This window comes from Elephas maximus, chromosome 15 (assembly GCF_024166365.1).
Source record: "Elephas maximus indicus isolate mEleMax1 chromosome 15, mEleMax1 primary haplotype, whole genome shotgun sequence".
Taxonomy (NCBI): Eukaryota; Metazoa; Chordata; class Mammalia; order Proboscidea; family Elephantidae; genus Elephas; species Elephas maximus.
In genome coordinates this window covers 49,085,787-49,108,671 of record NC_064833.1, presented here as the reverse complement: position 1 = coordinate 49,108,671, position 22,885 = coordinate 49,085,787, and the positions used below count along the sequence as shown (strand labels likewise).

Genomic DNA, 22,885 nt, shown 5'->3' with positions numbered 1-22,885 from the left:
AAGAGGTTAATGATATATCAGAAAAAAAGCAGACAAGAATTAAGATACAGTGGTAGGGATGGGGGGAATAGGTGGAAAAGATCAATGATGATCCTAAGTAAAAAGGGTAGAAGCAGTTAATACAGTAAGCACATAGTTAAGTATGACTTAAAGTATAAATGAGATTCATATAAATTGCAAACGAGAATGTTAGAGATTGCCTACAACTTAGAATTGAGGCAGATAAGGTAGAGGTGAAGAGAAGGGAACAAAAGCACCCAAATAAGAAGCCTAGAAGGGCACACCCTATTTGTATCACAAATGTTTAGGGACTAGTATCATCAATAATTTTTCATGTCTGAATTATTTCTCTTTATTCTATCAACTCCTCCCTCTCTGTTGTTCCCTGTAAAACATCCTATTAGGGGCTGAGATGATGACCTCCTTCTCTTGGCCATTAGTGCAGGAAATGTATCTGGTTGTTTATTTATAAAACCGTCCTTTAAAAAACTAATTGCTGCAATATCAGAGACTTTAAAAATGTTTTGAATCTCACTTTATAAGTATGAAAATGGGGGGTGGGAGACTGAGTTTTCTTAGCCTAAGATGTGCAGAAAAGGCAATCCAGTGAAGACCTGCCTTGACACATCCAACAGAGCAACTGCAGAAGCAATGTGTTACAAGCAGATGGACAGCTGGACACCAAAAGGGATGATAATCTAGAAAGAAATTAGACATTGAAATCCATTTCTTTTAGACTTACCATGGAAGTTCAGTTTCACACAAACAATTATATTTGAAGAAATAGGAAAAAAATGCCGTACCAAGATGGGTGCCCGTGAAAACAGAACTTTACACATGCTATAGCCTTTATAGTCACCATTTACTTGATTGGTCCAAATATTTATAGTTCATTGTTATGACTGCCAAAACTGGCAACCACAAGGATTGTTGTCTCAATTAGGACAGTAAACAGATTGTCTCTTTTTTTAATGAAAAAATCTAAAATGTAATACTTCACAGTTTAACATGTTTATTCATCTAAACGAGCTAAAAAATAATGGTGCGACATCTGTTCGAGAGGCATTGGTACCTCAAATTTTGGCTGCCTCCCCACCAATTTGGTTGTTGTTTTAAAAAATGAAGAATAGGAGGGGGTACTGTCATCAAAAAATCTTCTGGCATGTAAAGTATCTTATTTTTCTTGAAATAAGGATCTCATGTCTGTTGCTAGGGCTAAAAAAATGGTATAATGAGAAGGCACTATGCTGAATACTGTCGCAGTTCAATTGTTTTAAATAAATTTACTGACCCATTATGGATATTTTCACACTGGTATAGTTCTTTACGTGGCTCTCTCAGCTCCCTCTATACTTGCCTGTAGAGCTAAAACCTAGACAAAATATTAAAATTGTTTCTGTAGGTACTGAATTCATCTACTACAGTTTTTACTGTGGGTTGCACTTATTCTAGGTATGTTGCCAATGGAACAATATCTAGCAAACATCGTTTCAACCATGCCGCATTGGAGTAATTCTAATAAAAGAGGGCAGTGCTGCTAAGGGAGAAGTGGTAAGAATCTCCCCAGAGAAGCCTCAGGCAAGTGGAAAGACGCATAATTGTTGGAAAGGAAAGAATATAAAATTATTCTAGATGGTTTCTGGCTCAACAACCTCAAGTTATGGATAAAATACATTAAATTTTTATAAGTTTAATTTCTAGAAGTTTATTTCTGATGCTTATCTAAAGCACAATTCACTCTACTCAAGTATTATTTACTATATAATTTTGGAAACTGGAAATATAGTGCTTTAGTATTCACATAAACATTATAATAAAAATTTAGTTTTGTTTTCATTTGGAGTAACGACATATGCTAAAATGAATTTAAAATGTTGAGTGTGGCTTATTAGAATGCTAAGAAAAAAAGGGCACATTTAATTTCCTAGAAAGGAGCAATATCTATGTTCTACAGCAATCTTAATTCTAGTTCTCTTGACTTGAAAGAGCACCAGGATGGGACATATACACATTCCAATACAACCAATAACCACAACCATAAACGCTAAAGGCTAAGAGTTGGTCAATACTGTGATTTTAAAATTTTATTTATGAATTTCAACCAATTTTTGAGCATCTACGACAAGCAAAAACACTGTGCCAGACTCAGAGGACTGAGGAAAAATTTAATTTAAACCTTAACATGCACTTACTAAGTATGTGCAGATTACGACAGCATTAGAAATACAGAAATTAACAAGAACATACTCTCAGGATCTTACAATCATTGGTGGGGGTGGGAGCATTCCTTCTGTCTATATAAAAAATTGCTAAGATAGAAAATCTTGAAGTATTTGCCACCTTTAAGCAACAACAAACCCTATTCTGATACAAAATACGCAGGGTGTTCCCCCCCGCCATGAAATTCTATACGAAGTAATATATTTAAAGTATGTCCTCTCATCAAAGGAATTTATATATTCTTTACCTCCACCTACATATACATGTAAAATAAGAACCAGCAGCCCTTTAAGCTTCATTCATGGTATTCAATAAGCTATATTTTACATCTGGTGCATCAGTTGAACCCTATTCCGTAGAATATGTTAACAAATAGATTCTAACGTTCTGTAAAGCCATTATAATTTTTCTGTTTTTGTCATCTGAACTACTGTGAACAATGAATTATTGGGGGAAAGAGGAAACCCACGCCTAAAATTTGTGTCTGTTGCCAGTCTCAGATTTATGCCAAACACCACTTGTGGTTCAAGAGTGTGGTCCATCCGCTGAAAGAGCAGGCCGGATATCGCTTCTCTGTCTTCAAAGATTCAAATCAGACCTTCAGTCTGGGATTCCTCTACAGAGGCCTGGCTGCTTTCCAGTTAATGTGAGTTCACAAAATTTGCATTTCACAAAAACAGTGTTGTGTAAGCATATATTGTCCCACTTTACCTGCTGTTTGTTAAATTCAAAGAGTTTAGCTTCTGGGATTCATGGTTCTCTGGGGTCACCAATCGGAGCCAACTCCATGGCAACAGGTTATTTTTTTTGGTTTTGGGGGTCATTAAAGTCATACAAACGGGCATTGACTCAAAATAGCAATAGAACTGGGCAAGGAAACTTGTCTATAATAATACTGTATTTAGACTATTATTTATTAGATCAGAAACAATATTTTTTTTTTCCCAAAAGAACATCTCAAGAGTAAAACAGGATGATAAAGATTTTTCAGGATGATGGATTTTCAAGCATTTCCAAGAGTATAGTCATTCATTTTAAATACCTGAAACCATGTCATATTTCAATTGGCTAGATGGCTACTCAACAATTATTACATATCCTCTCATTTAAATTACCACTAAAAACAAGAAATGAGCTTCATTTAAAATGACTGTTTTTAACACCATATGGGAGGGGAAATAGCTAAATGAAAATTGTTCACGTAAATGTGATGGGAGTAGGGGAAAGCAGTATTTCTTGACATGTGGCATGTCACTCAGGAAAGGAAAAGGCCCATCGTATCCAAAATGCCAGCTTGGATATCCCCTTGCCTCCCACTTCATGAACAGACACACCACATGGCACTAAATGCTGCAACCTTTCCTAAAAATGCCACTTGGATTGGTCAGCTGTGGTGAGTGTTCAGGAACTCTTGGACTGTCTCCTGAGTTTGTGATTTGAAACGGAAGTATTCAACAGATAACACTGGCTGAATTTTGTCCTCAGTTGTTTGGCATAAATGACCTGTGCGGATACTGGAACCTGTGGCTGTTTTTACGCTGATGAAATAAATCATGTTACATGAAAAAGTTCTACAGAAAATAATGCTACACAGTCATATTCAACTTCAAAAGTACCAAAGAATACCTTTTTTAGAAACTGTGCTTATAAAGTCCTCGAGGGTATTTTTCGAAGCTTTCTTCTCTTGGCCAGTATGGAAACAATCTTAATGTTTTCTTTATTCTTCATAAATACAACGCATATACAACAAAACACTCTGTGCACATGTTAATTTTCTAGGTACTTTTATATACTATAGTAGCTGGCAACTGTACTGTGGACACGTTTCCCCATCTTCTAAGCTTTACGTGTTTTAAAAATAAAGTAAAAAAAAAAATACTACCAGTAAAAAATATTGAATATCTTGGTCATTATGCTCTAATAAACCCACACACCTTGATGAAAGTATAGAAACAGAAAAGTACACATGAGAATAACAGGAGTCATATATTTTTCTTCCACTGTTTAATTTCCACTGAAGAGTTTAATTGATGAAATCTCAAGGGGCAAAGGTAAATTTTAAAAACAACTTGGTATTGTTCTGATTTAAGAAATAACTTAAGAAAAATGATTCTGGGTAGGTGGAACTTCTGCTAGTACGGTTGTATGAAAAGGCTGCACAATTAAAAGACAGATTGTTACATATCTCCCAAACAAGAGGGGCAAACTAATACTGCAAGCAGCCAGACCAACATAATTAAAATAGAATTCCAAAGTTTATATTAATAGAGTAATAAGTTAATTAAAATCAAGATCAACTGAACTTTCTATTTACACCACTTCAGAAAGCCCAAGAGGAAAGGAATTCTATTTTAGAGACATATGTGACTCTTTGAGCTTCTGTCATCCAGGTGCCATTTCTGACGGAGCACATGTGCACTGAACAGTTGGCAAAGAAGGAAAAAGATTACTATAGATGTATGTGCAGATAGTCTCTCTAATGATATAAAATACGTCTGGAGAAAAAGCAGGGCTTCTTTGTAAAATGAAAATTTTCCCATGACTTTTGTTCCTTCTTAGGCTCTGAATGTGATCTGAGTTGATTTCTGTAAATGAGGACACATACTTTTACTTACCATGCACACAGAAAGGAAAATAGATTTACTAATCTGTCAGGGATGGAGTTCTACATAGGAATTGCTAAGACTCTGAAGAATTTAGAATCTGTTTTCCGTTTTATCTAAACGCACCACGTATAGGGTGCCTGTCAAAGTTGAAAGATTTATAAAGACATCCAGTAGCATACATTTTACTACACCGCTGGGTAAGGCTCTTTTCTTGATATCCTATGCAATTATTTAAAAAGATATTTCTGCCAGCTGAAGTACCAGCAGAAAGAATTCAAGATGCTGTACTTTCAGTACTTCAGAAAGTATTGGTCCCAAGAGGTGCTTTTATAAAATTATTTCTCTTTTTCTGTGTTGCTTGCTGCACTGCTAATCTTCATCTGGTTCCAGATCAGGGTCCACATCCAGGGACAGTCTGAGATAAAAGAAAGCGTAGAAAGCCAGCAGGAGAGCCAGTATCGCTGCAAGAACCAGGCCAACTTCCTGCGGGGGCGGGGGGGGAGACAGGAAGGCTTGAAGTTGGTGAAAAGAGATTGGTTATCAGCTTCATCAGATAAAATAAACTCAGAGTTCCACAGCCTATAATCAGGAACTTGAAGCTAGCTGTCACATAATTTTCGTTTAAAATTTTTTGCCATTAAAGAAAGAAGCTTATTTTGAACTTGACAATACCCACTGGAACTGCAACTACATCAGTGGGTGATTTGTTTCTCTTTAATTTTATTACTCATGGTTTTCTAACTGTAAAATTCAAATTCATCATTTCAATATATTTTCACAGTTCGGTGACAAATTCTAGGTGAAAAGAATGTAGTTTCTGCCTATGACGTTTCTCTGTTCTCTATCTGGATATGTTTAACTTTGTTGTTTTGATAAATTTATTATTAGTTATAGCAATTTGAACATCGATTTTTTTAACTTTATTTTGTCACTTTTTCTCTAATTGAAAGAAACTGTTATTATAACCAGTTTCTAAATTATATCTCTGTACACATCCCTACTAGATGTTACTATTTTGAAATTCTAATTTTTAAGTTCTAAACTCCATTTTATAATGTGGAAGAACAAACTGAGTACTCTTAACTCATATAGAATCATACAGTGTAATTCATTATAACTGTGAGGGATGGCCTAAATATTTCATTTGATGATTTCATGTGGATTATATTAATCAATTATATAGAAATAATTGCCAAAATAATTAATATGTACATAAAACGGTAAAAATATTTCTCAAAAAGTCTATAAATCTCTTCTCTCTCTCTCTATATATGTGTATATATATACACACACACACTCTAATACTGAGAATGTTCCTTGATGCTGTATATATACGACATCAAGGAACATTCTCGATATTAACATATTATTTAGCGAAGTAGAAAAAAGGGCAAAGAGTGCCACCTCAGGACCCTGAAGGTTTACTGTTCCCTTCTAAGTTTTACTGGTATAGCACACCTATTACCAGGAATTCTTTTATGGAGAAGAAATTCACTTGCATTTACATGAACATATTTTACATTTTATAATAATATAAAATCAACAACTCAACATATGCTATCTAATAAACTTTAAGAAACATTAAAATTAATTTGGTTTATTGTCAACATGGAATTTTAACCTAAATATTGAAACTGAAAATAGACACTTGATACAGATTTTTAGCTTCATAATTTCATTTATTTGTATTTCCAAACTCTGAAAATAAATATCAATAAAAGCCATGGGTTGAAAACTCAAAGTGTCGTCTATTTTTGTAAGGTTTGATTTTTTTTTTTAATCTATCAATATAATGTCAAATGATAGTGAATTTTTCTTTGTTGCAGTTGGAATGCTTTGGCATCTCAAAAGGGCATGGCGGCATCAGACAGGTTTCATTTATTTTCTTATATCCACAGCTGTGCTCCCAGACCCATCTGGTTACACAGCTACTAATTTTAAGAGGATGTAATAAACAAGTGACACACAACTGCAAACTCCATCTGTTCTGTATAGTGGACAACAAAACTGTTAAGCAGCAGTAACCATTCATAGGAGCTTAACACAGGAATAAAGTTTTTACTCTTATTTGGAGGCCATGATTCTCTTCTCGTTGACAGTCAACTCTAATTGCTGCTCTTCAGCTCCTCCTTCTTATCCTTTAAAAAATGACTCTGTATCATCTTTACCATACATTTCCAGAATATCCACAGGCATGAAAAGGGGTTTTAGGGTGGGCAGCAAAGAACATTGATAGACTGTAGCTTCAAAAGATCCATTAATTCAATTAAGTCTACTCAGCATATGGTGTGGGTGGCATATGAAGTACTGGGTGGGGAAATAAAGCAAATTATATTCTTCAAAATGTCCCTGTTTTATTAAGTACAAAAGCATTGTGGAGGCAGAATATTTGGAGGGTTAGAACAACTTTAAATTTTGAAAATACTGCTTTCAGGATTCTGGTGATACCAACCATAACTTAGAGACCTAGAGGCATATATTACGCTTCCCCACTCCTCTCATTTTTAATTTTAAAACAGAAAGAATAAAAAAGTACAAACATAACTTTTCAAGCTGGCTCATTTCAAGAGGTTGAGAGGATCTGGTTGATGCCTATTTTATTTACTTAAAACAAAAATGAAATTTTTGATTCTTTTTATTATTAGTATACCTTTCAAATAAACCCTTAAGATAAAGAAATGAATAAATGAACCAATGACCAAATATCAATTATCCTTTTTCTTTTAACTACTAGGGAACATAGGTATTTGGCCTCTAAAAAAATGTATTAGTGACATTGTAGTTCTTTAGAAATAATACCCCAATTGAACAGCAACAAAATAGCAAAATTAGATGTTCAAATACTTTTGAGGTGGCACTCATTTCATTATTGGATCTTAAATTATGATATTTTTAATTTATATGTATAAGACAGAATGAAATAAAATAGCTTCTCCATACAAATTAATTCTAGATTTGAACACAATCATATTTATTTTCCTGGAATCATTAACTAGTCCCCGAAACATTTTCTATTACACATTTACAAAAAGGCACAGAAGCCTTTGGGGGTAAAGGCCCTATTGCACAATTCGTCATATCTGTAGCCCATGGTTTATCAATCAATATTGTTCATTTGATATAATAACTAAATCTGGAAGTGATTTCTTATATAATTCCTCCAAGATGACCATGCTTAATTCATCTTTCTATCCACAGGTTCTATAACATTATAACACTTATAATAATTACTAAATGATGAATAAATAAGATTTATATGATCTTTATACAACATATATTAAAATTATATAATGCTTTTTAAACTTTACAACACTAATACCCATAATACTATCTCTATAGCAACACTGTGAACATTTTGTAAGGTATGACGTAGTCACACAATGCAGGCTTAGTTGAAGTAGGGGATCTTCAGATCAAAGAAAAACATCCTTAAGGAAGTCTTATTTACACAAACTAGAAATGGCTAATTTGAAAAACATTTTCTCCATCAACTAACAATTCATAAATGCCTCCTATGTGCTAAGGTTAATGTTAAGTGTTTTTAATGCATTATTTAACTTTCCTAACAACAGTTTTTTTTTTTTTCACAACAGTATGGGAGCCCTGGTGGTGTGATGGCTAAGAGCTCGGCTGCTAACAAAAGGTCGGCAGTTTGAATCTACCAGCCACACCTTGGAAACCCTATGGGGCAGTTCTACTTGGTCCTATAGGGTTGCTATGAGTCAGAACTGGCTCAACAGCACTTAACAACAACAACAACAGTGTGAATAAACCTCCACTTTATAAATGTGCCAGCTCAGATTCAGCTAAATCATGGCAGGAGTAAGGGGCCAGGGGGATGTGATATTAGATCTTCTTGTGGTTATTTTTCTATTCCATACAGTTGTTCCTACTTTCTGTACATTTAAACTATTTTTAAGGACATAACTATGATTTGCTCTAAAGAACAAATAGTAAAGTAATAAAATATCACAATATTACGGTCATCCTTGATCACCTAGGTAAGAGTCAAACATGTCTGATGTTCATTAGTCCTTAGTTGCTTCTCTGACATTATCAATATGGATAAAATCACTCACTGGGGAAATTAAAAAACATTAAATGGCAATTGCTGAAAGAAATTTCACTGTTTAAAATCCTATGCCAACATGACAAGGCAATCAAAGTTTGACAGGGCAAGCTAATTAGTATGCCAGTTTTAAAATGTAAAACACCTCCATGATTTCGATTCTAGAAAGTTTCTTATCATTTTAATGGGCCCTTCATGTAAATTTTCAAGCAATGCAAACAATATTTAAAGTTCTTTGTTTTCCACAGGTTGACGACTCAAGATGATATGCCAGCTTATTAAATAGGAGCTAAAAAAAAAAAAATTTTTTTTTCTTTTTCTTAATCTATCTTCTGATGTCATTTAGAAACTCTTTGGTACACACTTTAAATTGTAAATGAAATCTAAGAATTTTTTTCTCACAAATTCTCCATTGTTTTTTTTAAAATACGTATTAGATAATTATATTATAAGATAGATTTTACCTCATACTGGGAGCATAGTTATTTCCCCAAATTAAAAAAAAAAAAATACGAGCAAATAAAAATGACTGTTTAAGTAGATGGTATATAAATAAATGAGTCGTTATGCTGTTATCTTAAATTCCAACATACAGCTCTTCAGTGTATTGGGCCACAAGTAGATTGTGCTACCTCAACGTTTTTCTAAAAAAAAAAAAAATCGCTCATCGTAAAAGGTAAGAGACATAGTGCCTTGAAGGAAAACAGCAAGGAACCCTCTCATTTCAAGGGACAACTAGCAAGTTTAAAAAAAAAATTAAGCATTGCTTTTAGAAAGGTCATGTCATGGTGATATTTTTCAAGGATGAGTGAAATTTCATATGAAATTAGAAAAAAACTTCAAAAGATGAATCATCTCTCTTTTAAGCAAAAAGGTAGCCTACTTTTTTTCATTAGAAACTGACACACAGCACTAACTGAAGAGATTATGTTGTTAAAACATACCGCATCACACGGCAATGCTTGATCAAAATCAGCAATCAGGAGCAAAAAGGAGGCAGTGTTTCATGATTATAATAGCAAATTCTGGAAGACAACCAAATATATCATCTGGCAGTTCAACAGCTGTTACAGCTTGGTAGTAATACCTTGGCATTTACTATAAGCTATAACTTAGAATAATTGATTTTTCATCTGCCAGATAAAAACTAAAATCTCCTTTTAACATTTTAATATTTAAATAAAATATATGTATATAAAATTAAAAAAAAATGTACTGGTCATTTTTATTTTATACATTTGACAGTAGGGCTGTCAAATTAATTTTTCTATCAATAGTTTAATTTGATTCTAAATACCTGGCAAAGAACAACATGGGTAATAACGTAAATATAATTTTGCTGAACTTCATTGTATTAGCACATTGGATTAATATCTGCTAACATTATTCTTAGTTCCATTTATCCCAGTTAAGCAGTCAGAACACCAGTTTTCTAAAAGAAGTTTGGGAACATCATCAGAATTTTATCACAGAGAGTACTGACAACAATAATAATATATACAGAATAAAATTTTATATAATAGTGATCTAAGTGTATATGACTAAAATTTCAATAATTATAAAGTATAATTTATTGAAAGTGAAAGAAGTTTTCAGCTAAGGTACTATAAATCACTGAAATGTTTGAACAATATAAACAGTAGCAAGTAAAAGCAATATATAAATGGAAACTTTAAGTATAACTCCTCCTTTTAAGTGACACAGTGTTTCATTTTAAGATCATTTAAGATCTCTGGATAGGAACCATGTTTTCCATTAAGTGAATTCTTTATAAAAACCTTTGATTTTGGCATTCTACTTAGATTTTACAATGTCATAAAACAGAATTCAAAATTTATGCAACCCTGTTTTAGAAAATGAAATGGCATGCATATATCAAATTTTAAAGTTATTAAATAAAGGTCTACCTTTATGCCTATTGCTGTTTTCTTTGCTTCTGCTTTTAATTTGGTTGCTCGTAAAATAGGTTTGGTTTTTTTATAATCCTGTTTACCTAGAAAGAAATAGGTTCAGACAATAAGTTATGCTTATAGATATTTCAAGTTTAACAGGCATCTGAAATGTCAAGGATGTTTAAATAGAGTAAAACAGACACACAGATTTGCAAAGTAGTTTCCAGTTGTGGAAACCATAAACTTGTCACCCTAAGGTCGACTTTTCCTCCTCTCTTACTTTTTCAGGAAGAAGATTCTGACATACATCTTTCATTTGAAGTGCAGTGAATATCAAAAAAAGAGAAAAACTTAGAGAATAAGAAACTTACAAGGGATATTTGGAAACAAATGCATAAACATTATACTTAAGGTCCCATTATTATGTAAAGTTAACTTTGTCTTCATAATTGAATAACAGCTCATTATAAATTTATTTTATAATGGGTACATTAAGTATTCAAATAATCAATTTATCCCCAAGTTTTCTCTAAGAGACCAAAGAAGCTGTAAATAATAAGCTTTTATTTCCTGAATTCATCAGAAAAATATGTATTTAACTTTAGTTTTCTGTTGACAGGGCAGAATAAACATGGCTAGATAAAACGCACAAGACAGCTACATTTAGATATTAGTTTCAACCTTCTCTACCACATTTCATAGCCAAAAAGGAACAAAACTGAATTAATGCCACCAAATTTCCTTTTTTTGGTGAACTGTCTGGCGAACCCACTAATGGTAACAAAAGAGCTGTTACACAGCCTGAGGAGAAAATGGATTTAACAACAACAAAAACACTGGCTTGAATAATGTACTATTTTGTTGACCAAACTCGTAAGTAAGATGAGTCAAATGAGTCTCAAATATATCACATTAGGCTGACTGCTAGTTAATATATGCCCATATAATCTCTTTTGCTATTTTATATCCTCCTTATTTTGCCTGTTGTTTCTATCCTATTCCCTTTCCTATCAATGACCATATGTTTCCAAAACTTACTCCTGCATTTCTTTTATCTAAATAATACAACTTCTAAACCTTAATTTCCACACCTTCCTCACACTGAAATAAACCTGAAAACAGATGATCTAAAGTATATCATAAAAATTTAATGTGCAATATATTTATTTATGTCTGCTAATAATTCAAAAGTACCTTTATAATACCATACTGATTTTTAGAATTAGAAATGGCAGGGAAGATTGAGTCAAATGAGTGGAAGTAATGAAGAAATACTGTTAGTGTTCATCAGACACATACAAGTGCGTGTTTAGCTGAAGAGCTATGTATTATTTTTGAAGAAACTTAACCTTAACTGCTATTGTACAGCAGTCTTTCTGGATCCATGAGCATTCAGAAGCTTAATAAATATTATTTGATGATGGGGTTTAATGATCCAGAAATGAGCCAATTGTAAAAATGTATATCAAATGATCTAAATTTAAATCATGGAATGAACAAAATACAGACAAATATTACTGTGACCCATTTTAAATTAGTAACATTTAATATTTCTAAAAAGACTCTGACAAGTGTTCACTCTGATTTTCACATCTCAACAGTCGAGCTATTCATGTCATTATTCCTGCTGAGATATAAACAGTTTAGAACAATGAAAATGGTGACACATCAAATGCCTCACTCAGGGTTACAAAGCAAGTTTCTAATGAGAATTGAAATTTGAGGCCAAAAAGTCATTTCTGGTTTTATCCTACTCATACCCTATGATAAACTCTGAGTGCGATGGGAAAAAAATAAATAAATGAAAAAGGATTACCTTAACCCATATTGCATACAGATATGCAATCTTTTTGATAATGTGTCTATCATAAAACAGATTCGAATATACCTCAAAGAATCAATGTTAAAGTGAGAATTTATTACTCTACTTCAAATGCCACGTAACCATTGGTTAAATAATGTATTTTATTTCAATTCAACCCCTAATTCTCTTAGATAATAATTCCACATTTATATTAGAGTTGATATGAATATTTGAAACCATATTGATAATAAATGGTTTCAAAAATTATTGTACACTTGGTAGTTCTCCAAACAGTACATCTGTCATTAATTTAGCATTCTCCTTGCTGACTATAATATCCAAAAGTATATACTGCAAAATGTGGTTTCCATCTACTAAGCACAAATGTTTAGAGAGGTATCTGTTAACTTCTTTATAACTAAAAACAGATCTTTCCATCATACCCAAAGAGATTTTGAACATTTTAATTTTTTATGGCTTCAACAAAGATACCTGTGCCCAAAAGATTGTAAAAAATATATGTATATAAAATACAAAAAGTTCCTGCCTTCTGAGTTCTTACATGTGCAGAAAACACACTTAATCAAGATTTTATTTACAGACTTTTTTTTTGTAACATAACTTGGTCTAATTTTCATTTTATCAATAATGCAATAACCAAAGAAGTTATTTGGCAATTGCTCAATAAATCTGATGTGGAAAGAAAAACTGGGGCCACAATTATCTAGTTTCTTTATCCTCAATGACGCCATTCATTACATAATTCCTGTATTTTCATTCCCTGTGGCATAATGAGGAGTCCCTGGGTAGTGCAAATGGTTAAGTGTTCATCTATTAACAGAAAGGTTTGGTGGTTCGAATTTAGCCAGAGGTGCTTCAAAAGAAAGTCTTGGCAATCTACTTCCGAAAGGTCACAGCTATTGAAAACCCTACAAAGTGCAGTTCTTCTCTGAAACACATAGGGTGGCCCTGAGTTGGAACTGACTCAACAGGAATGGATTTTTTTTTTTAATGGTATAATGCAGGTGAAAACAGGTTTTTCTCCTTATCTCCATGCTTCCTTAGTAACCGATTTATGCTCTCTCGCTCCAACATAAGCCTATCGTACTGTTTTTTTGAAATTATGTTTCCCCCTCTTTGGTATACAGTTCTATGAATTTTAACACATTTCAAAAACCCAATAACTGCTACCATAATCAGGATATAAAATAGTTTCGATCACTCCAAAAACTTCCTTGTGCTATATCTTTATAGTCATCTCTCTTTCCACCCATAATTCCTGGCAACCACGAATCTATTGTCTATTTCTATAGCTTTGTATTTTCAGTATGTCATATTAATGGAATACATAGTATTTAATCTTTGATGACGGCTTCTTTCATTCACTTTTCCAAATCATTCTTTGCCGTTCCATAGAAATTTTGGTATCAGCTTGTTTACACCTACAAAAATTCCTGCTGAGATTTTTATTTGTATTTTCCTAAATTTATAGATTAACTTGGAAAGCAGTGACACTTATTTGGTAGAGTCTTCAAATCCAGGAACACGGCGTGTCCTGTCAGCTATTTAGGTCTTGATTTACTTTCATCAGCATGGTGTAGTTTTCAGCATACCGCTACCGCACACATTTCGTTTGACTTATACCTGCGGTTTTCACTTTTAGGAAAAGGCTGTTGTAAATTGGACAGCCTTTAAGAAAAAAGAAAGAAAGAAAAACTCGGTGTCAAATTGCTAGTGTAGAGAAATGAGATCAAGTTTTGTGTGCCACCTTGTATCCTGGGGCATTGCTAAACTTACTTTGTAGCTCTGTATAGGTATTTTGTAGATTCCTCGAAGTTTTTCATAGACAAAAATGTTATCTGTAAAATAGGGACAGTTTTATTTCCTGTCAAATCTGTATGCCTTTTATTCCTTTTTCTTGCCTTATTGCACTGCCTAAGCCTTCCCGAAGATTGATTAGAAGAAGTGAATGAATATCGTTGCCTCGTTCCCAATCTTGGTGGGAAAGTATTAAGTTTGATGTTAGTTCTAGGTTTTTATATAGGTCCTTTTGATCACGTTGTTTCCTTCTATTCCTTATTTGTGAAAAGTTTTTTTTTTTTAATCATGAATGGATATTCTGAAATACGTTTTAATGAGTCAATGTGATCATTTGGTTTTATTCTCTATATTGTTAATATAATATTGCTAATAGGGTAAAATACATTGATTTCAAAACATTGAACTGGCCTTACATCTTCAATAAATCACAAATGCTACTTGGTCATGGGGATACACACACACAGCTGGGTTTGAATTGCTAATTATTATGGTGCAAATTTTTGCATCTATGTTCATGAGAAAAGTTGGTCTGTAGTTTTCTTTTTTGTACTGCTTTTGTCTGGTTTTGGTATCAGAGTACCAAAAGGAGTATGTTGGCCTCATAAAAAGAGCTAGAAGTACTTCTTCCTACTCCATTTTCTAATAGATACTGTGTAGAATTGGTGTTATTTCTTCTTTAAATGTTTGGTAGAAATAGCAAGTGAAATTATCTAGGTCTAGGGAGTTATCATTTAGAAGATTTTTAACTATGAATATATTTAGTATCTATAGGACTATTCAGGTTATCCATTTCATCTTGGGTAGTTTGTGGATTTGAAGAATTGACTGTTCCTAAGTTGTAGAATTTAGCCTTCATACAGCTGCTTATAATATTTCCTTGTTTTCCTTTTAAAGGCTGTGGGATCTATAATACGCCCTTTCCATTCTTTCTTTTTATTTTTTAGTGTCAGTCCATATAAAGGTTATATCTATTAAATTGATCTTTAAGATTTTCTGTGTTTTAAATTTAATTGATTTCTGCCCTTATCTTTATTTTCTTCTTTTTGCTTGATATGGGCTTAATTTATCTCTGTTACTACTTTAAGGTTGATGCCTACATTTGAGAGCTTTCTTGTTTTCTATAATAAACCATTAGTGCTATGAATTTCCCTCTAAGATCTAACTTAGATGCATTCCACAAATTTTGATATGACACATTTTCTTTTTCTTTCAATTCAAAATATGTTCTAATTTCCTTTGAAATTTTCCCTTTCATACGTGGATTATTTACAAGTATGCTATTTAGTTTTCAAGTGTTTGGATATTTTCCTGTAATTTTTCTGTTGCTGATTTCTAGTCAACTCTGCAAATAATATCTCCCACAGGATGCGGTGTTGCTGCTGTTTGTTGTTCTTTTGGTTTCATTGATTTTTTCATTACTGTTTCTTAATTTAGTGGCTTTCTTGGACTAATTCTGTAAAGTCTGCATTCTTCCTCATGTTTGCCCACTGAAGTCTCTGCTCAGTTAACTTAGTGGTCAATTAATGATAGGGTATATATTTCTTTATATGCCTTGAATCAATAAGTCCCTTCAGCTTTTTCTGAGGAGGTTTATACATCTGTGTGTTGGGGTACACCTTCTACACTCTGAGAGTTTACAGCCCTTCCCTTGCCTTCATTTCCTGGTGAACAAAGGGTGAAGGATCTGAGTCTTCTAATTTCCAAGAATCTATGTAAGAGCTTTTTAAAGATCCTATGAACATCTCATTCCCAACTTTTTCCTTTTGAGTTTCTGATCAGTTTATATTAGCCCCAACTAGTAACACTTATTTTAAACACTTGCTGCTGATTGTTTTTGTCAAGTGCCAGGAGAAAGGGCTGTGTGCGAAGAGTGAGGTCTGAATTAGATCAAATATGGATAAATCCTGAGAATGGAGTTTTTTGGTAAACTTTAGGTCAGGTCAAACAGTGAAGTTCTCTGGGCATGTGACTTTTTGGGAGTTCCAAACACATTTTGCCCATTCCAGTGGCTGTTAAACTGCTGGTTTTGACAAATACTGAAGTTGCCAAGATAGCAAAAAAAAGGGACAGGATTAATGCAAGTTAAAATTCCACAAGGATTGCTGTTCTTACCAAGATTCAGCCATTTATCATGAATAAACACTCCCTGGAGTATTGTAAGCCTTCAGTTGATTTCCAGATTTTTGAAAAAGATGATTTTGGCAATTGCTGCCAGTGTTCTCATTGCTTTAATGGAGAAGTAGATTTTCAGAGACTTTTACTTCTCCTATCCAAACATCCTTCTCCATCTTTTTTTCCTTTAAATATCATATATTTGAAGTATATATTCTTGTACAGTACAGAGCCGACTTTAGAAAATTCTGTCTTTTAAATGTCTGCACACAAACAGAATTATATATAAAAAATGTGGATATAATATTATAGAACAGGTGTATTTTGCTTAATATTAGGCAAAGCATTGGTGTCTCTGCTTGATACATTTTCACATAGACTAACACCTGATTATTCAACTGCTATGAATGTATGCACATAGTTATTGAGAACAAAATATGAATAAGGTGGCTAGCAGGTAGCAAAATATTAATTATCTCCCAGCAGGAAACAAGTCATATAAATAATAAATATAAATATATATATATATCAAAAACCACTGCTGTAGAGTTGATTCTGACTCATACAAACCCTACAGTATAGAGTAGAACTGCCCCATATGCCCCATAGGGTTTCCAAGGAGCAGCTGGTGGATTTGAACTGCCAACCTTTGGTTAGCAGCCTGACCTCTTAACCACTGAGCCACCAGTGGTCCATATATATATACACACATATATATGTATAAAATAGCATATTATTTTCACCTGCATCACAGCTCTTAATGGCATGAGCCACTACTATTATTATCATTTTTTTAAATTGTGCTTTAAGTGAAAGTTTACAGTTCAAGTCAGTTTCTCATACAAAAACTTATACACATTGCTATGTGACCCTAGTTGCTCTCCCTACAATGTGACAGCACACTCCTCACCACGCTGTATTTTCCATGTCCATTCAACAAGCTCCTGTCCCCTCTGCCTTCTCATCTTATCTCCAAACAGGAGCTGCCCACATAGTCTCATGTGTTTACTTCCACTAAGAAGCATAGTCCTCACCAGTATCATTTTATGTCTTATAGTCCAGTCTAATCTTTGTCTGAAGAGTTGAACCATTATTTTTTATGGTTAGCAGATAGAGTTGCCAGAATCCCTGAGACCAATATTTGAACTAGTATAACACCAGAATATATCACTGACTGAAAGTGTTCTTGGTAAAAATTGTGCCTCAGAAGAACTGCAAATATTCACTATAGTCATAAAAATTCTCCTATCCTATTTTCTTGAACAACTCTTTCATTCATTCATTAGAAATTATTTAGTGAGCATTTACTACATACCAAACAGTGTTCATGGTGCTGAGAATACAGTAAACAGTTACTGTTGAATCAGTTCCAACTCATGGCAAACCTGTGTATGTCAGAACAGACTTCTGCTCCATAGGATTTTCTTTCTTTTTTGTTTTTAAAATGACAGAAGTTTATTCTCTCACAGTTCTGGAGACCAGAAGTCAGAAATCAAGGTGTTGGCAGGGCTGAACTTCCTCCAGAGGCTCTAGGGGAGCACCCTTCTTTGTCTCTTCCAGCTTCTGGTAGCTCGAGGTGTTCCTGGGCTTGTGGTTGCATCACCCCAATATCTGCCCATCTTCACATGGCCATCCCCTCGTCTGTCTTCTCCTATGTCACCAGTCTTTGGATTAGGGCCCACCCAGGTGATCCAGGATGACCTCATTCCAAGACCCTTCACCTTATTATACCTGCAAAGACCCTATACCCAAATAAGGTCACATTTAAAGGTCCTGGGAGTTAGGATGTGGACATAAATTCTGGGGGGTTACCACTCAACCCTCTACAGACATCTTTAAGAAGGTGTCTGTCTTGGTTATCTAGTGCTGCTATAACAGAAATACCACAAGCAGATGGCTTTAACAAAGAGAAGTTTATTCTCTCACAGTTGAGTAGTCTACAAGTCCAAATTCAGGGTGCCACTACAGGGTAAAGCTTTCTCTCTCTGTCGGCTCTGGAGGAAGGTCCTTGTGATGCATCAGTCTTCCCTTGGTCTGGGAGCATCTAAGCACAGGAAGCTTAGTACCAAAGGATGCGCTCTGCTCCTGGCACCGCTTTCTTGTGATATGATGTCCCCAATCTCTGCTTGCTTCCCTTTCCTTTTATCTCTTGTAAGATAAAAGATGGTGCAGACCACACCCGAGGGAAACTCCCTTTACATTGGATCAAGGATGTGACATGGTAAGGTGTTACAATCCACCCTAATCCTCTTCAACATAAAATTATAGTGGCTGTCTTGTTTCCCCTCAGCCCCACCATTCATCATCAGCCTCCAACGGCCCCACCTAAGACTCGACTTGAGGGATTTACTTCCTCTGCAGGAGCTGTTGTTAGCTGCCGTCAAATAGCCCCAACTCACATGACCCCATGCTCAACAGAATGAAATGCTTCCTGGTCCGGTGCTATTCCCATGATCAGTTGTGGATCAGACTGTTGTGATTCATAGGGTTTTTTTTATTTTGTTGCTGTTGAGAATATACACAGCAAAACATACACCAACTCAACAGTTTCTACATGTACAATTCAGTGACATTGATTACATTCTCCGAGTTGTACAATCATTCTTATCTTCCTTTTCTGAGATGTTCCTCCCTCATTAACATAAATTCTCTGCTCCCTAAAGTTCCTATCTAATCTTTTTAGTTGCCGTTGTCATTTGATCCCATATAGATAGTTCTTAAAAGACATAATGCTCAATGCTGAGCTTTTTTACTAGTTACGCTAAACTACTGTTCTATTTTAAGAAAACTTCAGGGGATATTTTTGGTCTAAGGTTTATAGATTCTCAGAGCACTAGTTTCAGGGATTCATCCACAGCTCCATGGCTCCAGAAAGTCTAGAGTCCATGAGAATTTGAAATTGTGTTTAGTATTTTCTCCTTTTTTATCAAGATTCTTCTACGGAATCTTTGATCAAACTGCTCAGTAATGGTAACGAGGCACCATCCAGTTCTGGTCTCATGGTAAAGGGGGCAGGTGTTTATGGAGGCAATTAGCCATACATTCCATATTCCCTTCCTATTCCTGACTCTCCTTCTTTCTCTGTTGCTCCAGGTGAATAGAGACCAATTGTGCCTCGGATGACCACCTGTAGGCTTTTAAGACCCATGGCACTACACAATGAATGAGGAGGCAGAACAGAAGCACCAAACACATTATTAGGCCAATGAGCTAAGATGTCCCATGAAACCATGATCCTAAACCTCCAAACCCAAGAAACTAAATCCCATGAGGTGTTTGTTGTACATAAGCAGCCTCAGCAGCTACCCTTTTACTAATTTTTTATTTTTTTCATTGTTGTAAATATATTTATCACACAGCTTTTGCCAATTCAACTTTTTACAGGTGTACAACTTATTAACAGCAATTATAATAATCAGCTGTACAACTCTACTGTTAATCAATAGGATTTTTCCATCACCATTAACCTTCCTTTTCCTCCTCTCTCCTCCCCCTGTACCCCCTAATAAACTTTGCTCTCCATACATTTGCCTTTTTATAAGTGAGGTCATACAATATTTGTCCTTTTGTGATTGGCTTATTTCACTCAGCATAATGTCTTCAAGCTCCATCCATACTATAGCATGTATCAAGACTTCATTTCTCCTACTGGCTAAGTAGTATTCCATTGTATGTATGTACCACATTTTGTTTATCAGTTCGTCTGGTGATGGGCATTTAGATTGTTTCCACCTTTTGGCTATTGTGAATAGTGCTGTATATATCTAGCAGTGGAACTGCTGAATCATATGGTAGTTCTATTTTTAGTTTTTTGAGGAACTGCCACTCAGTTTTTCACAATAGCAGTGGTACCATTTTGTATTCCCACCAGCAATGGATAAGGGTTCCAATTTCCCCTCATGCTCATCAACACTTGTTATTTTCTTTTTTTTTATCTTACCCATCCTAGTGGGAGTGTAATGGTATCTCGCTGTGGTTTTGATTTGCATCTCTCTGATATTTAACGACGCTTCGCATCTTTTCCTGTGTTTGGTGGCCATTTGAATGTTCTCTTTGGTGAAATATCTATCCAAGTCCTTTGTGCATTTTATGGTTAGATTATTTGTCTTCTTGTCACTATGCTGTCAAAGTTTTGTATATATTTTGGTTATTAGATTCTTGTTAGATATACGGTTTCTGAAGATAGTCTCCCATTTGGTAGTTTGTCTTTTACAGGGTTTTCAATGGTTGATTTTTTGTAAGAGGAACATCAGGCCTTTCTTCCAAGGCATATCTGGGTGGACTCAAATCCCCAAACTTCCAGCTGGCAATCAAGCATGTTAAACATTTGCACTACCCAGGACAAGGAGGAATACAGTAGTGTGAACAAAACAGGCAAAGTTCCTGTTATCCTGAACCTCATAAAATGACAGATAATAAACAAATAATAATTGTTCACTTTTTCAGGTGATATACAGCACTGATGAAAAAAATATATAAAGCATGGGAAGGCACACAGAATCAAGAGGAGAGATGTGCTGTTTTAGATAGGGTGGCTAAGGAAGGCTTCCCTGATAAAGTGTCACTTGACCACACATACAAATGAAGTCAGTGAGGGAGTCTGGTGGAAGATAATTCCAAATACTGGGAACATCAAAGTTCACAGACTCAGAAAGTGCTAATTCCTGGGCGGCCAAAATGTCACTGAAGTCTCTCAAGTCAGAAAGAGAGTTTAATAAACCCAGGTGGTGGCGGAGGGAGTTCAATTTTTGATGGCAGGCTCAGTAGTCCAGAGTAGACCCTATGTTCATCTTCTAATTTCTGAGTACATAGGCTCAAATGATAACCTCAGGTATAGACAGGATCTCTAGCTCGTCTCCCTGATATGATTTAGTTCTGGTTCCCCAAAAACTAAACATATGGTATGAGAGCTATTTTGGTCATAAGGGGAAAAATAGAAATATTACTCCCTCTCGTTACTAAAATGGTAAATCAAATGCAATAAACATTGACTATATCCTCGAAAACTTGAAATATGCAGTTGGCGATTATTTTTATATATTTATTTATTTCCTCAGAACCCTGGTGGCTAGTGGTTAAGGGCTCAGCTGCAGTGGTTAAGGGCTCAGGTTGGCAGTTTGAATCCACCAGCTGTACCTTGGAAACCCTATGGCACAGTTCTTCTCTCTCATATAGGATCGCTATGAGTCTGAATCAACTTGACAGCAATAGGTTGGTTGGTTGGTTTTTTATTTATTTCCTCACTGTGGCTAGCCGGTCTTGGAGACCAAGTGGGAGCTACTAAAATTTTAAACTTATGGTAGAATTTTCTTACTGCAGCAGAATAATAAAGTCTTTAGCACATGGTCACAACTAGCTAATTCATTTGGTCAATGCATTTTCTACATGTTGATCACAAATACCACAAGAGGCTGTTTGCCTTTACTAGAAGGAACAGCAGTATACTTTCACAGCCCTGCTTCAGAAATAGACCACCTCTTCATCTCAGTGCTATAATCTGAATCCCAGAGACTTTAATTGCCTCACTGCCTCACAGTATATCAAAATGACAACGATACTATGATAAGGCCTGGGAAAGACACGGAAAGTGCCTGAGAGTCCTCATTCAGATATTTGCATAAGAGGGAGAAGAAAGAACATTCTGTTAAAATACAGAGGCTTTCCACTTAAATGCAATTCATGGAGTTCCATTATTTAGGGCATGTCAGGATTGTCTCCAGAGTGAAGGTCAAGTTACTGCCATTAAGAAAGGAACACACATACAACTTCTTAAAAGAGAAAAAAGAAAGAAAGAAAGAGAAAACAATTTTGGCATTACTTAGTAACATCATACCCATCCATGTCCTATGATCCAACATTCTTCTGCTAGGTATATATTGCAGAGAAACTCTTGCACATGTGAATCAAGAAACAGACATTTCTAAAAACGCTCATAGCAACATTGTTCATAATAGCATTCATAGGAAAAAAAACTGGAAACAATCCAATTATTCAAAATCAGGATGGAAAAATACTGGTATGTACATTAAAATTGAATTCTATAAAGAAAATATAGAAAATGTATGAATAATATCTACATTTATCAAAAAGAATAAAACTCTAAAACGTAATTTCAGCAGAAGCAGCAAGTTACATAGCAATACACACAGCATGATTTCATTTATATAAAGTTAAAAAACTGACAAAACTAAACAATATATTGTTTGATACATAATCGAGTTAAGTCCATAAAATAAATTAATACAAAATGCAGGATATTGTTTATCTTTCAGAGGGAAGGAGGGTACTGCTTCTAAGATACTAGTACATGTCTAATTATTAACCTGCATGGTGGATACATGATTGTTCGTGTTATTCTTGT

The 22,885-nt window shown here is 34.6% G+C and overlaps 1 protein-coding gene across 2 annotated transcripts in view; it reads right to left on the bottom strand.

Annotated features, from left to right (window-relative positions):
* Window positions 1-1,851: 1,851 nt before the first annotated feature.
* Window positions 1,852-22,885, bottom strand: part of TRIQK (triple QxxK/R motif containing) — a 74,038-nt gene continuing 53,004 nt past the window's right edge. For both annotated transcript variants that reach the window (XM_049854004.1, XM_049854003.1), the window contains 2 exons: window positions 10,803-10,888; window positions 1,852-5,309 (listed from right to left, as the gene is read on the bottom strand). In XM_049854004.1, coding sequence (XP_049709961.1) covers window positions 5,196-5,309; window positions 10,803-10,888 — 200 coding nt within the window. In that variant the 3' untranslated portion in view covers window positions 1,852-5,195. The remainder of the gene's footprint in view (window positions 5,310-10,802; window positions 10,889-22,885) is intronic.